Raw genomic sequence first — 15,371 nt, 5'->3', positions numbered from 1 at the left:
GGTCCCCCCATGTCAAAAAAAGCCCGGTCTAGGTAGGGTTAATACTAGACATTTTATCTTACACATCACATTTGTATCTATAAAAAAAAGTAAATTAACATATATTGCACTAGATATATTGTGGAGAAAAAATAGTAGATTTTAAAGCACCCATACCCCCAAATACTTGCTAAGTAATTACACACAATTATCAGATTGTAGTCAAAGAAATATTAATAATTTTTATTTTTAAAGAACTTGAAGAAAGTGAAAATGACGATGGAAGTGACACCACCAGTTCCGAAGCTGACGACACTAGTGACGTAACGGAGTCTTCTTCTGAAGATGGAACCGGAGGTGACGACACAAGTGACGTAACGGACTCTTCTCCTGAAGATGGCACCGGAGGTGACGACACCAGTGACGTAACGGACTCTTCCTCTAAAGATGGAACCGAAGGTGACGACACTAGTGACGTAACGGAGTCTTCTCCTGAGGATGGCACCGGAAGTGACGACACTAGTGACGTAACGGAGTCTTCTCCTGAAGATAACACCGGTAGTGACGACACTAGTGACGTAACGGAGTCTTCTCCTGAGGATGGCACCGGAGGTGACGACACTAGTGACGTAACGGAGTCTTCTCCTGAGGATGGCACCGGAAGTGACGACACTAGTGACGTAACGGACTCTTCTCTTGAAGATGGCACCGGTGGTGACGACACAAGTGACGTAACGGAGTCTTCTCCTGAAGATGGCACCGGAGGTGACGACACTAGTGACGTAACGGACTCTTCTCCTGAGGATGGCACCGGTGGTGACGACACCAGTGACGTAACGGACTCTTCCTCTGAAGATGGCACCGGAGGTGACGACACCAGTGACGTAACGGACTCTTCCTCTGAAGATGGCACCGGAGGTGACGACACTAGTGACGTAACGGACTCTTCTCTTGAAGATGGCACCGGAGGTGACGACACTAGTGACGTAACGAACTCTTCTCCTGAAGATGGCAAGGGAGGTGACGACACTAGTGACGTAACGGACTCTTCTCCTGAAGATGGCACCGGAGGTGACGACACTAGTGACGTAACGGACTCTTCTCCTGAAGATGGCACCGGAGGTGACGACACTAGTGACGTAACGGACTCTTCTCCTGAAGATGGCACCGGAGGTGACGACACTAGTGACGTAACGGAGTCTTCTCCTGAAGATGGCACCGGAGGTGACGACACTAGTGACGCAACGGAGTCTTCTCCTGAAGATGGCACCGGAGGTGACGACAGTAGTGACGTAACGGACTCTTCCTCTAAAGATGGCACCGGAGATGACGATACTAGTGACGTAACGAACTCTTCTCCTGAAGATGGCACCGGAGGTGACGACACTAGTGACGTAACGAACTCTTCTCATGAAGATGGCACCGGAGGTGACGACACTAGTGACGTAACGGACTCTTCTCCTGAAGATGGCACCGGACGTGACGACACTAGTGACGTAACGAACTCTTCTCTTGAAGATGGCACCGGAGGTGACGACACTAGTGACGTAACACACTCTTCTCCTGAAGATGTCATCGGACGTGACGACACTAGTGACGTAACACACTCTTCTTCTGAAGATGGCACCGGAGGTGACGACACTAGTGATTTATCGGACTCCTCTACTGAAGATGGCACAAGAGGTGAAGACACTAGTGACGTGGCGGACTCTTCTTCTGAAGATGGCACAGCCAGCTCTGAAGGTGGCGACACTAGTGACGTTTTGGACTCTTCTACTGAAGATGATACCACAAGCTCCGAAAATGGCAACACTAGTGACGTAACAGACTCTTCTTCTGAAGATGACAACGTTAGCTCCAAAGATGACGACACTAGTGACATATTGGACTCTTCAACTAAAGATGGCACCGCCAGCTCTGACAATAACGACACTAGTGACGAAACGGTCTCTTCTTCTGAAGATGGCAAAGCCAGCTCGGAAGTTGACGAAAGTTCAGAATCAGGTCAGTCCTCAGAAGGAGACAACGAAAGCTCAGAATCAAGCCAGTCCTCTGAGGGAGACAACGAGAGTTCAGAATCAAGTCAGTCCTCTGCGGAAGACAACGGAAGTTCAGAATCAAGTCAGTCCTCTGAGGAAGACAACGGAAGTTCAGATTTAGGTCAGTCCTCTGCGGAAGACAACGAAAGTTCAGAATCAAGTCTGTCCTCTGCCGAAGACAACGAGAGTTCAGAATCAGGTCAGTCCTCTGAGGGGGACAACGAAAGCTCAGAATCAAGTCAGTCCTCTGAGGGAGATAACGAAAGTTCAGAATCGAGCCAGTCCTCTGCGGAAGACAACGAAAGTTCGAAATCAACTCAAGCCAGTGAGGACGAAAACGAGAGTTCAGAATCAGGTCAGTCCTCTGAGGGAGACAACAAAAGTTTAGAATCAAGTCAATCCTCTGAGGGAGACAACGAAAGTTCAGAATCAGGTCAGTCCACTGTGGGAGACAACGAAAGTTCAGAATCAGGCCAGTCCTCTGAAGGAGACAACGAAAGTTCAGAATCAGATCAGTCCTCTGAAGGAGACAACGAAAGTTCAGAATCAGATCAGTCCTCTGAAGGAGACAACGAAAGTTCAGAATCAGATCAGTCCTCTGAAGGAGACAACGAAAGTTCAGAATCAAGTCCGTCTTCCGCCGAAAACAACGAGAGGTCAGATTCAGGTCAGTCCTCTGGGGGAGACATTGAAAGTTCAGAATCAGATCAGTCCTCTGAAGGAGACAACGAGAGTTCAGAATCAGGTCAAACCTCTGAGGGAGAAAACGAAAGTTCAGAATCGAGCCAGTCCTCTGCAGAAGACAACGAAAGTTCGGAATCAACTCAAGCCAGTGAGGACGAAAACGAGAGTTCAGAATCAGGTCAGTCCTCTGAGGGAGACAACGAAAGCTCAGAATCAAGTCAGTCCTCTGAGGGAGACAACATAAGTTTGGAATCAACTCAAGGTAGTGAGGACGAAAACGAGAGTTCAGAATCAGGTCAGTCCTCTGATGAAGACAACAAAATTTTAGAATCAAGTCAATCCTCTGAGGGAGACAACGAAAGTTTAGAATCGAGCCAGTCCTCTGAGGGGGACAACGGAAGTTCAGAATTAGGTCAGTCCTCTGCGGAAGACAACGAAAGTTCAGAATCAAGTCTGTCCTCTGCCGAAGACAACGAGAGTTCAGAATCAGGTCAGTCAACTGAGGGGGACAACAAAAGCTCAGAATCAAGTCAGTCCTCTGAGGGAGATAACGGAAGTTCAAAATCGAACCAGTCCTCTGCGGAAGACAACGAAAGTTCGGAATCAATTCAAGCAAGTGAGAACGAAAACGAGAGTTCAGAATCAGGTCAGTCCTCTGAGGGAGACAACGAAAGTTCAGAATCGAGCCAGTCCTCTGCGGAAGACAACGAGAGTTCAAAATCAAGCCAGTCCTCTGCGGAAGACAACGAAAGCTCAGAATCAGGTCAGTCCCCTGCGGGAGACAACGAAAGTTCAGAATCAGGTCAGTCCACTGAGGGAGACAACGAAAGTTCAGAATCAAGTCAAGGCAGTGGGGAAGACAACGGAAGTTCAGAATTAGGTCAGTCCCCTGCGGAAGACAACGAAAGTTCAGAATCAGGTCAATCCACTGAGGGAGACAACGAAAGTTCAGAATCGAGCCAGTCCTCTGCGGAAGACAACGAAAGTTTAGAATCAAGTCAAGGCAGTGGGGAAGACAACGGAAGTTCAGAATTAGGTCAGTCTCCTGCGGAAGACAACGGGAGTTCAGAATCAGGTCAGTCCTCTGAGGGAAACAACAAAAGCTCAGAATCAAGTCAGTCCTCTGAGGGAGACAACGAAAGTTCGGAATCAACTCAAGCCAGTGAGGACGAAAACGGGAGTTCAGATTCAGGTCAGTCCTCTGATGAAGACAACAAAAGTTTAGAATCAAGTCAATTCTCTGAGGGAGACAACGAAAGTACAGAATCAGGTGAGTCCTCTGAGGGGGACAACGAAAGCTCAGAATCAAGTCAGTCCTCTGAGGGAGATAACGAAAGTTCAGAATCGAACCAGTCCTCTGCGGAAGACAACGAAAGTTTGGAATCAACTCATGCCAATGAGAACGAAAACGAAAGTTCAGAATCAGGGCAAGCCTCTGAGGGAGACAACGAAAGTTTAGAATCGAGCCAGTCCTCAGCGGGAGACAACGAGAGTTCAGAATCAGGTCAGTCCACTGAGGGAGACAACGAAAGTTCAGAATCGAGCCAGTCCTCTGCGGAAGACAACGAGAGTTCAGAATCAGGTCAGTCACCTGAGGGAGACGACGAAAGGTTAGAATCAGATCAGTCCTCTGAAGGAGACAACGAAAGTTCAAAATCAGATCAGTCCTCTGAAGGAGACAACGAAAGTTTAGAATCTAGTCAAGGCAGTGGGGGAGACAACGGAAGTTCAGAATTAGGTCAGTCTCCTGAGGGAGACAACGAGAGTTCAGAATCAGGTCAGTCCACTGAGGGAGACAACGAAAGTTCAGAATCAGGTCAAACCTCTGAGGGAGAAAACAAAAGTTCAGAATCGAGCCAGTCCTCTGCGGAAGACAACGAAAGTTCGGAATCAACTCAAGGCAGTGAGGACGAAAACGAAAGTTCAGAATCAGGTCAATCCTCTCAGGTAGACAACGAAAGTTTAGAATCGAGCCAGTCCTCTGCGGAAGACAACGAGAGTTCAGAATCAGGTCAGTCCTCTGAGGGAGACAACGAAAGTTCAGAATCAGATCGGTCCTCTGAAGGAGACAACGAAAGTTCAGAATCAAGTCTGTCCTCTGCCGAAGACAACGAGACTTCAGAATCAAGTCAGTCCTCTGACCTAGACAGCGAAAGTTCAGAATTAGGTCAGTCATCTAAGGAAGACAACAAAAGTTCAGAATCAGGTCAGTCCTCTGAGGGAGATAACGAAAGTTCAGAATCGAACCAATCCTCTGCGGAAGACAACGAAAGTTTGGAATCAACTCATGCCAATGAGAACGAAAACGAAAGTTCAGAATCAGGGCAAGCCTCTGAGGGAGACAAGGAAAGTTCAGAATCAAGCCAGTCCACTGCGGAAGACCTCAAAAGTTCAGAATCAAGCCAGTCCTCTGCGGAAGACAACGAGAGTTCAGAATCAGGTCAGTCCTCTGAGGAAGACAACGAAAGTTCAGAATCAGGTCAGTCCTCTGACCTAGACAGCGAAAGTTCAGAATCAGGTCAGTCCTCTGCGGAAGAAAACGAAAGTTCAGAATCAGGTCAGTCATCTGAGGAAGACAACGAAAGTTCAGAATCAAGCCAGTCCTCTGCGGAAGACCTCGAAAGTTCAGAATCAAGCCAGTCCTCTGCGGAAGACAACGAAAGTTTAGAATCAGGTCAGTCCTCTGACCTAGACAGCGAAAGTTCAGAATTAGGTCAGTCATCTGAGGAAGACAACGAAAGTTCAGAATCAAGCCAGTCCTCTGCGGAAGACAATGAAAGTTCAGAATCAAGTCAGTCCTCTGACCTAGACAGCGAAAGTTCAGAATTAGGTCAGTCATCTGCGGAAGACAAGGAAAGTTCAGAATCAGCCAGTCCTCTGCGGAAGACAACGAGAGTTCAGAATCAGGTCAGTCCTCTGAGGGAGACAACGAAAGTTCAGAATCAGATCGGTCCTCTGAAGGAGACAACGNCCTCTGAGGGAGACAACGAAAGTTCAGAATCAGATCGGTCCTCTGAAGGAGACAACGAAAGTTCAGAATCAAGTCTGTCCTCTACCGAAGACAACGAGACTTCAGAATCAGGTCAGTCCTCTGACCTAGACAGCGAAAGTTCAGAATTAGGTCAGTCATCTGAGAAAGACAACGAAAGTTCAGAGTCAGGTCAGTCTCCTGCGGGAGACAACGAAAGTTCAGATTCAGGTCAGTCCTCTGAGGGAGACGACGAAAGTTCAGAATCAAGTCAAACCACTGAGGAAGACAAAGGGAGCTCGGAATCGAGTCAGGCTTCTGAGGAAGACAACGGAAGTTCAGAATCGAATCAGTCCTCTGAGGGAGACAACGAAAGTTCAGAATCAAGTTGGTCCTCTGCGGAAGACAAGGAAAGTTTAGAATCAGGTCAGTCCTCTGCGGAAGACAAGGAAAGTTCAGAATCAGGTCAGTCCCCTGCGGGAGACAACGAAAGTTCAGAATCAGGTCAGTCCCCTGCGGGAGACAACGAAAGTTCAGAAATAGGTCAGTCCTCTGCGGAAGACAAGGAAAGTTCAGAATCAGGTCAGTCCCCTGCGGGAGACACTGAACGTCCAGAATCAGGTCAGTCCCCTGCGGGAGACAACGAAATATCAGAATCAAGTCAGTCCTCTACGGAAGACCTCAAAAGTTCAGAATCAAGCCAGACCTCTGCGGAAGACAACGAAAGTTCAGAATCAGGTCAGTCTTCTGAGGAAGACAACGAAAGTTCAGAATCAGGTCAGTCATCTGAGGAAGACAACGAAAGTTCAGAATCAGGTCAGTCCTCTGACCTGGACAGCGAAAGTTCAGAATCAGGTCAGTCCTCTGCGGAAGAAAATGAAAGTTCAGAATCAGGTCAGTCATCTGAGGAAGACAACGAAAGTTCAGAATCAAGTCAGTCCTCTGCGGAAGACCTCGAAAGTTTAGAATCAAGCCAGTCCTCTGCGAAAGACAACGAAAGTTCAGAATCAGGTCAGTCCTCTGACCTAGACAGCGAAAGTTCAGAATCAGGTCAGTCCTCTGCGGAAGACAACGAAAGTTCAGAATCAGGTCAGTCCTCTGAGGAAGACAACGAAATTTCAGAATCAGGTCAGTCATCTGAGGAAGACAACGAAAGTTCGGAATCAAGCAAGTCCTCTGCGGAAGACCTCAAAAGTTCAGAATCAGGTCAGTCCTCTGAGGGAGGCAACGAAAGTTCAGAATCAAGCCAGTCCTCTGCGGAAGACAACGAAAGTTCAGAATCAGGTCAGTCCTCTGCGGAAGACAACGAAAGTTCAGAATCAGGTCAGTCCTCTGAGGGAGACAACGAAAGTTTAGAATCAAGCCAGTCCTCTGCGGAAGACAACGAAAGTTCAGAATCAGGTCAGTCCCCTGCGGAAGACAACGAAAGTTCAGAATCAAGCCAGTCCTCTGCGGAAGACAACGGAAGTTCAGAATCAGGTCAGTCCTCTGACCTAGACAGCGAAAGTTCAGAATCAGGTCAGTCCTCTGCGGCAGACAACGAAAGTTCCGAATCAGGTCAGTCCTCTGAGGGAGACAACGAAAGTTCAGAATCAAGCCAGTCCTCTGCGGAAGACAACGAAAGTTCAGAATCAGGTCAGTCCTCTGCGGAAGACCACAAAAGTTCAGAATCAGGTCAGTCCTCTGCGGAAGACAACGAAAGTTCAGAATCAGGTCAGTCATCTGCGGAAGACAACGAAAGTTCAGAATCAAGCCAGTCCTCTGCGGAAGACAACGGAAGTTCAGAATCAGGTCAGTCCTCTGACCTAGACAGCGAAAGTTCAGAATCAGGTCAGTCCTCTGCGGAAGGCAATGAAAGTTTAGAATCGGGTCAGTCCTCTGAGGAAGACAACGAAAGTTCAGAATCAGGTCAGTCATCTAAGGAAGACAACGAAAGTTCAGAATCAAGCCAGTCCTCTGCGGAAGACCTCAAAAGTTCAGAATCAGGTCAGTCCTCTGCGGCAGACAACGAAAGTTCAGAATCAGGTCAGTCCTCTGAGGGAGACAACGAAAGTTCAGAATCAAGCCAGTCCTCTGCGGAAGGCAACGAAAGTTCAGAATCAGTTCAGTCCTCTGAGGGAGACAACGAAAGTTCAGAATCAAGCCAGTCCCCTGGGGAAGACAACGAAAGTTCAGAATCAGGTCAGTCCTCTGCGGAAGACAACGAAAGTTCAGAATCAGGTCAGTCCACTGAGATAGATAGCGAAAGCTCAGAGGAAGACAGCACAAGTTACGACGGTGAAGAAGGGGTCATTAGTGACGCTGTTGAATCAAGCATGTCAACTGACGAAGACAACGTACGCAACTCTATCGAACTTGTGTCTAGTGACTCTAGCAGTTTAAATGAAGGCCAAATCCTCAGCTCTGAGAGTGAAGATTCTAGTGCAGCCAGTGACTATACCAACAACGTTGAAAGTGACACCAGTCAGCTAAACGATGAGGAGGACAGTAGTACAACGAGTTCCGACGATGATAGTTATGATTACGGTAATATCGCCTGTTCGCCCAACCCATGTTTGAATGGAGGCAGGTGCACTGCTGATGGTTTCTACTACGAGTGTTCCTGCAGTCCGGGATATGAAGGATACTGGTGTGAAAACGGTAAGTCTTTTTTATAACATTTATCCTCAACGGTATTTATTTTAATCATATTCTTGTTAGATTTAGGTCAGTTACAAAATCAAGTATAATTAAACAAATAACAATTTAATACCGTAGGCATTTTGAGTTTTGGATTGTGCAGAACACAAAAAAAAATCTGGAGCAAATCATTTAGTATGATTTTTTTTGTTTTTGTTTCTGATAATAAGAAGTAGAAGATAACGTCGATATCCCGGCTGAAGATAGTGAAAGCGGCGTTTCCACTTCCGAAAATGGAGATGAGACCGACGACTCTACGTCTGACGATGAAGATGGCAGTAACGCCTCCTCGTCCAACGTTGAAGACAACAGCGATGCCACCATGCCTAGCGAAGACGATGACAGTAGCACATTCACGTCAGAAGACGAGGACGAAAGCGAAGTGTCCACTTCCGAGGATGAGGATGAAATTGACACGCCTTCCTCCGACGAAGTTGATGCTTCATCTTCGGAAGATGTGGATGAAAGTGATTCATCTACTTCTGTTGATGACAGTGAAGACAAGTGCAACCCTAACCCATGTCAAAATGGAGGCACATGCAACGATGACGGAACTTGTACCTGCGAACGTGGATTTGAGGGCATTTTGTGCGAAACAGGTGCGTGTTTTTTTAATCCTAATTTTTAAACAGTCCGTGTGTCAAAAATATCAATTTACAAGATCGTAGGTACAGTTAAACGTTAGACCTTACATATTGCACGACACTAAGGATATGTCACTTGTAATTATTTATCAGAATTGAAAAAAAAGTTAGGCTTATAATGAGTTTTTTTTGCAAGTGTTACTGTTACAGTTCTTCTTTTGAACATCTATTGAATGATTTGTAAATAATTTATGATTACATGAAATATAAGAAGTCTTCATCTGGGCAAAGCTCGTTTTCTATTCTTATTGTGTATTTTTCATTTCATGTGCAAAGAATTTTAAGAGAAACAATAACATACTGTAATTATACAAAAGACATTACGTAAACACATCATATATTCTGATGTACAAATAAATCTTCCTAATCGATAAAGTAATAATATTTATTATGATTTGCATAACATTTTGTCTCATTATTTTCCCCACTTACCAATAGAAATAGATTACTGTGACCCGAACCCTTGTCAGAATGGAGCGACATGTAACCAGGGTGACAACACATTCGTCTGTGTGTGTGCTCCTGGATTTAGCGGCCGCATCTGTGATATAAGTAAGTATTTGCATCTATCATAATCTATACGTCTGTTTCCTTTTCTAGCATTCACCCTATCTTGGAAGTATTGTTTTTGGGGTAGTAATCTATTTGGATTCCAAAATATGTGGGTGGATATCTTTATTACTGAAATAAGAGGGATTCAGCTCAGTATGCATGGTGTAATAGTAAGTTTCATAATATGACGGTATGTATTAAGAAAATGCTTTCTATGATGTAATTAAGTAAAATGAATTATATCTACTCCTTGAAGGTTAAAGAAAGAGAACTATAAGTAGTCTCTAAAAGTCTGATTAAAGAGAATTATATCTACGCCAAAACAGTTAATCAAGCAACTATATATGATTTTGGAAACGGTTTCAGGTAGCTTCAGGTAGCTTCACCTCGTCTAACTTTTGTTACTTGTTGGACAATCAAAAATGTATGAGACCCCTTTATTCGGCTATAAACCTGCTGATCTTGAGATCTATAACCAGTGTCACTGAATGATGGTAATGTTACCTGAAACGTCTAAACGTTTCCAAAATCATCATTACAAGTTGACTGATTTTTTTTCGGGTGGGGGGGGGTGGGAGTGGTATCTTACTACCTAACCTTCTAACCTTCGTCGAAGAACTACATCTACTTCTGAAAGTTTGAAATATTAATCATCAATACATCCTGTTTTATCTCGCAGCAACTTCGGTCTGTATGGTCTACGGAGATCCTCACCACAAAACGCTGGACGGTTACCACCACCACTTCCAAGGCTGGTGCAGGTACACCCTAGTTAAGGACCTTGGCATTGCTGCGGACTTCAACGTAGAGGTACAGAACGAACGGCTGCCGTGGATTCCGAGTGCTTCCGTCGCGAGAGAAGTGTATGTTGATGCGTATGGATACCGAGTGGGTATACTTCAAGGCAAGACTGTGACGGTGAGTAATAATGATGTTTATTCGTCAGAAGTTTTAATTTATACCCGCAATTTAATCCTGAAAACTGAACCCAGACAAACATATTTCCAATGATCCCAAGAAAAAATATAAACTTGTACAAAGCTATCGTTCACACAAAAATATCTTGGCAAACCAACAGGGGAAGAATTTATCTTGTTATTTCAAAACTGGGACTTGATTGCGATCTATTTACTATATACAGTCGTGAAAAGTATAAGTTCACTGCATATTTTCCTTTTCTCCTGCATGGGACATAGAAAAGGTCCAGAAAAATGGCAAGATAGCCCGTTCCTTATTTTATTTGTGTTATTTTTTTTACCATAGTCTTGATGTCTCAACAGCGTCTTCCAGGTTAAATATTGTGTTTATCAAATCAGAGTATTGCTCTAAACAGAAACATTCCCTTGTGTTTGTCACAGGTTGGCGGGGAGGTCTCGTCGCTGCCATTCAGCCTAGCTGACGGCAGGATGCAGGTCCAGTTAAGCGGAAGGTTCGTGAAGATTCAGACGGAACTTGGCGTCGAGGTCTCCTACGATGGGTACCACTTTGGCAAGGTACGCACAATCACCTTGCATGCTGCCATTCTTTATGTTTATTCTTTATTAAATGATGTATCAAATGAAACCTCTTCTAGACCTCTAAGGTTATCTACCACCTAAAATTTGTGACCCTAGCATATCAAAATCGCGAGATATTAAAACTGGAGGTCCCGTTGCAGTACCATAATAAGCCACTAGGAAATCTAATTCTAATTATTGACACATTGCGTGCCCTGACCAGAGAAAAATTCTATTTTTTTTTTAAACTGGCCATGGGCACATATACTATAACATACTAGAAGGCCCCACTCATGAGGCGCCATTATAAAGCATCTACATAGATCTACATGTAAAGTGTTCCTCATTAACGTTACCATATACAACGCCCTGGTATAGGTCGTGGTTCCATCCAACTACAAAAACCAGGTGGGCGGTCTGTGTGGGAACTACAACGACGACCCCAGTGACGACTTCATGACGCCATCTGGAACAATCGAGACCGATTGGAACACATTCGGACAGAGCTGGATCACAGATGTATCAAGGTATGCGTTTCCAGATGAGGAATGAATTAATAAAGACATTTATTGTGCATTTTTGCCCAAGTCAGGGCTAAGCACAAGTCAGTCTTACACAATGTATATAAATGTATACACAAACATCTAGTATACTTTCAGTTGCAGTTTCTCTAGCATTTTGGTAATTGTATAAATGAAGGTGATTGTATGATCAGTTGGAGTTGATTCATCGAGGGCTGCAAGGAATATAAGTTTCTCTAAGTAATGCCGGAAAAGGGAGCATTTACTTTCGCTTTATAATATAAAGGCCAATCTACAGTAAAATGTACCTCGTCTTCTTCTTTACCCACTTAAAAATATTTTGTCTTCTATCTAAAGTTCAATTTTTCAAGACCCATTAACTGCAAAAATTCATATCAGGCAATGTTGTATATATGCCGAGTGACTAAGCTAGCGGACACAGATTTTATGGCTAGCCTTGTCATTTTAAAAGGCATTTTACATGGTTTTTATCAACTCATCCTAAATTTTATGGGTACCTGTCTTCGGTTGGGGAGTTTGAACAAGAGAGATTGGCTTTGCCTCAAATACTCTGCCATATAAGATCCACACAGTGGTTCATTAACCCGCTGCTTCTACAACCACAAGGATAATTGGGCTACTTTAACTTGTACTTTTGCAACTATAAGGTACAGGCGTGCCAGAGTATACAGTGCTATTTTGCAGAATACTTTACATTGGTATTAGTGTACACAGTACAATTTTACGGAATACAGTGCAATCGTATTAGTATACAGTGCGATTTTACGGAGTACAGTGCAATCGCGGTGCAACTGTGCTAGTAAAATTGCACTGTATACTAGTAAAATCGCACTTTATACTAGTAAAATTGCACTGAATACTAGTAAGATTGCACTGTATACTAATGCGATTGCACTGTATTCCGTAAAATTGCACTGTATACTAAAACGATTGTACTGTATTCCGTAAAAGTGGACTGTATACTCTGTCACCCTGAAGTATACCCTGAAGTAGTAAACCGTGAGTAAAGCTGTTACAGTTGTACATAAAATTACACTGTATACTAATACCATTGTACTGTATTCTGTAAAAATTGAACTGTATACCCCTGACGTGAGTAAATCTGTTACAGTTGTCCGGATGGTGTCATCGGCCCGACCGGGGAGAACCCCAGCTGTGACAGCGCCGTGCAGGCAGCTGCCGAGGCGCCCGACATGTGCGCGCGGCTCGAAGACACCGACAGCCCGTTCGCTGTTTGTCATGGTAAGGTGGAGCACCAGTCTTACGTCTCGGCGTGTGTGTTCGACATGTGCGCTCGGAACGGAGACATCACCGGTCTGTGCGAGAACCTGGAGGCTTATGCCGATGCTTGTGTGGCAGCAGGCGTGCCGTCGTTTTCATGGAGGACTGCCGAACTTTGTCGTAAGTTTAATTACATATAACTGTGTCCATAATATCACCAGGGTCCATAATATTGCCACCTTGAGAAATAGTGTGCTTAAAGATATTTTTACTGCAACATACTTTTGGTATGCACTCCTCAAATGTACATACCTAGGGTATGTTGCAGTAAAAATATCTTTAAGCACACTATTTCTCAAGGTGGCGATATTATGGACCCTGGTGATATTATGGACACAGATGTTATATAATTCTAGTAATAAAGAAAGCTGACCGTACAGTTGTCATGACAGAAGCTATCGCCCGCCCCATGGCAGTCACTGTGCGCCGCTGCAGCTGGAAAGGTATGCATGCGGGCCACAATCGAATGCCCTAAGGATCCATACGATCAATACTTTGGTATTCAGGGAAGGGTTAGGGGGTGGGGGGCATTTCACCTTAACTATGACATTATTGATAGTTTGAAACCACTCACCGCAGAGTATTTTCACCAAAACACACGGCAGTCAACCTCCAGCAAGAAAACACAAACAGCAACCTGTTGAGGAAAAAGGAACGGCGTTCTACAGGGTCAACAAAAGACAAACTAGAAAGGCCAATATTTGCTTTGGAGCAAATACAGCGATGGGTTCACCACATTTTACGACATGGCAGGGAAAGAATGAGAAACACAAGGGAAAACAATGATTTACATTGATATAACTATAATATGAAGTAACATACAACTAAAACAACAGTTGGATAGTCTATTCCCTACTTTATTGGTTAGGATTTTTAATTGCATAATGCAAACTGTTGATTTTCAAAATAAAAAAAAACGTTCATGCCCCGCATTCCAATGCTGGAGCAGAAAAGCTTGAAATACCTACCAAAACACTTGAATAAAGACATACTGTCAGTATGGAAATGCTCTGTGCAGGTGTTATTAACAATCACATAAACTATGAAGCCATACATTGAATAAGCTATACATATAATATGATTATCATAACCTTTATTTTTAAAATCATGCCAGTGAGCTAATTGCATGTACAGAGTGAAAGAAAGTAAAGTAAAGCAGTAGAATTTCTGTACTAGCTATGATAGTACTTCATATGATTCGTCCTCATCGTCATCAGTCAATGTGGTCTATCTCTTGCTACTAGTGACTGGTAATAACTCTGTAGATTCTTCACACTGGCAGAGTACCGCACTCCTTCTCTCTTGTCAGCTCAATACTTTTGTGACAACATCAAAGTGATTTTAGTTTGTATGTTGGAAAAATACAAAAGACTAACATTCTAAGTTATTGACATTCTTGAGTAAGAACAATCTAGTTTTTGAATAGTTAAAAGCAAAACAAACGAAAATAAAAAAAATGTTGTAATTGTTAAAATGCAGAATTGTTAAAATCGTTAAAACTGATAAAATTGTTAAAAATTATAAAATTGTTAAAAATGTTAAATTGCTAAAAATATTTATGTCCGATGCACTGGGGTTCGAACTTGCAATGCCTGGGATTGCCGCCTTGCGCGTTTCCAACCGAGCTAACTCGGTGCGATACACATCACTCACTGCATTGTATGTCATAAAAAGTAAACAGCATGGCGGTATCGATCGCCTAAAGCCACCAAGACTTTCAACTATTAACTACGGGGTTTCCTTCTTTATCAGGTTTGCTTTTGAACCACCTTGATGTTACTTAACTATCAACCCGGCTAGCAGAAGCCGCCGGCTCCTTTGATATTACAGCCGCTCCCTGTCCAATCTTGTTTACACGCCGGGCGCAGGTCATTGACCTCCAACTTGCGTTGTTCTAACAGAGAAGAGCAAAATGTCTGGCTCCCGCAGAACGTACCGCACTCTCCCGCTGACGTACCGCACTCTCCCGACAGAACGTATCGCACTCTCCCGGAGGACGTCCCGCACTCTCCCGAGGGAAGTCCCGCACAGCGTCCTGCACTCTCCCGCAGAACGTCCCTCGAAAATTGATGCGTATTTCGTGTCCTGTGCTGTACCTACCAAAACACTTGAGTTCATACTGTCAAAATGGAATGGCTTTGAACAGGTGTTAATTGAGTTAATCCAATCAAATCCAACAGCCAATCAGCAAGAAGAAAAGATTAGGCTGCGTCAGGTTCATGCTTGCATGCCCATATATGGGCATGCCGCCGAATTTCTTTCTTATTACGTCACGCGCGTACGCCCCCGCACAGTACTTTCCTATGGGGACCGCTAAAAAAGCAAATAAAACGATTGTAAAAGCTTGTATCACAAAAATTTAAAAAACGACCTAGGGGTATTTGCCCACTGTACCTCCATACCAAATTTCAGGACCTTAGGCCCTAAAATGAAGAAGCTGAATCCATTTAAAAAATGGCAGGAGGAGAAGGAGGAGGAGGAGAAGAAGAAGAAGAAACATCAGAAAA

At 44.2% G+C, this 15,371-nt stretch overlaps 1 protein-coding gene across 1 annotated transcript in view; it reads left to right on the top strand.

Annotated features, from left to right (window-relative positions):
• LOC109474635 overlaps positions 1-15,371 on the top strand; it is a 64,764-nt gene that overhangs the window by 41,874 nt on the left and 7,519 nt on the right. Inside the window, exons 39-51 of the mRNA XM_019774986.1 lie at positions 235-2,217; positions 2,341-3,192; positions 3,382-4,206; positions 4,732-4,908; positions 5,764-6,291; positions 6,442-6,720; positions 7,168-7,292; positions 7,788-8,310; positions 8,520-8,948; positions 9,432-9,545; positions 10,225-10,463; positions 10,904-11,038; positions 11,420-11,460. Coding sequence (XP_019630545.1) covers positions 235-2,217; positions 2,341-3,192; positions 3,382-4,206; positions 4,732-4,908; positions 5,764-6,291; positions 6,442-6,720; positions 7,168-7,292; positions 7,788-8,310; positions 8,520-8,948; positions 9,432-9,545; positions 10,225-10,463; positions 10,904-11,038; positions 11,420-11,460 — 6,250 coding nt within the window. The remainder of the gene's footprint in view (positions 1-234; positions 2,218-2,340; positions 3,193-3,381; positions 4,207-4,731; positions 4,909-5,763; positions 6,292-6,441; positions 6,721-7,167; positions 7,293-7,787; positions 8,311-8,519; positions 8,949-9,431; positions 9,546-10,224; positions 10,464-10,903; positions 11,039-11,419; positions 11,461-15,371) is intronic.

This window comes from Branchiostoma belcheri, unplaced genomic scaffold (assembly GCF_001625305.1).
Source record: "Branchiostoma belcheri isolate BF01 breed outbred unplaced genomic scaffold, Haploidv18h27 scaffold102, whole genome shotgun sequence".
NCBI classification, from domain to species: Eukaryota; Metazoa; Chordata; class Leptocardii; order Amphioxiformes; family Branchiostomatidae; genus Branchiostoma; species Branchiostoma belcheri.
The sequence above is the reverse complement of the archived record's forward strand: the minus strand, read 5'-3'. Positions and strand labels throughout refer to the sequence as shown.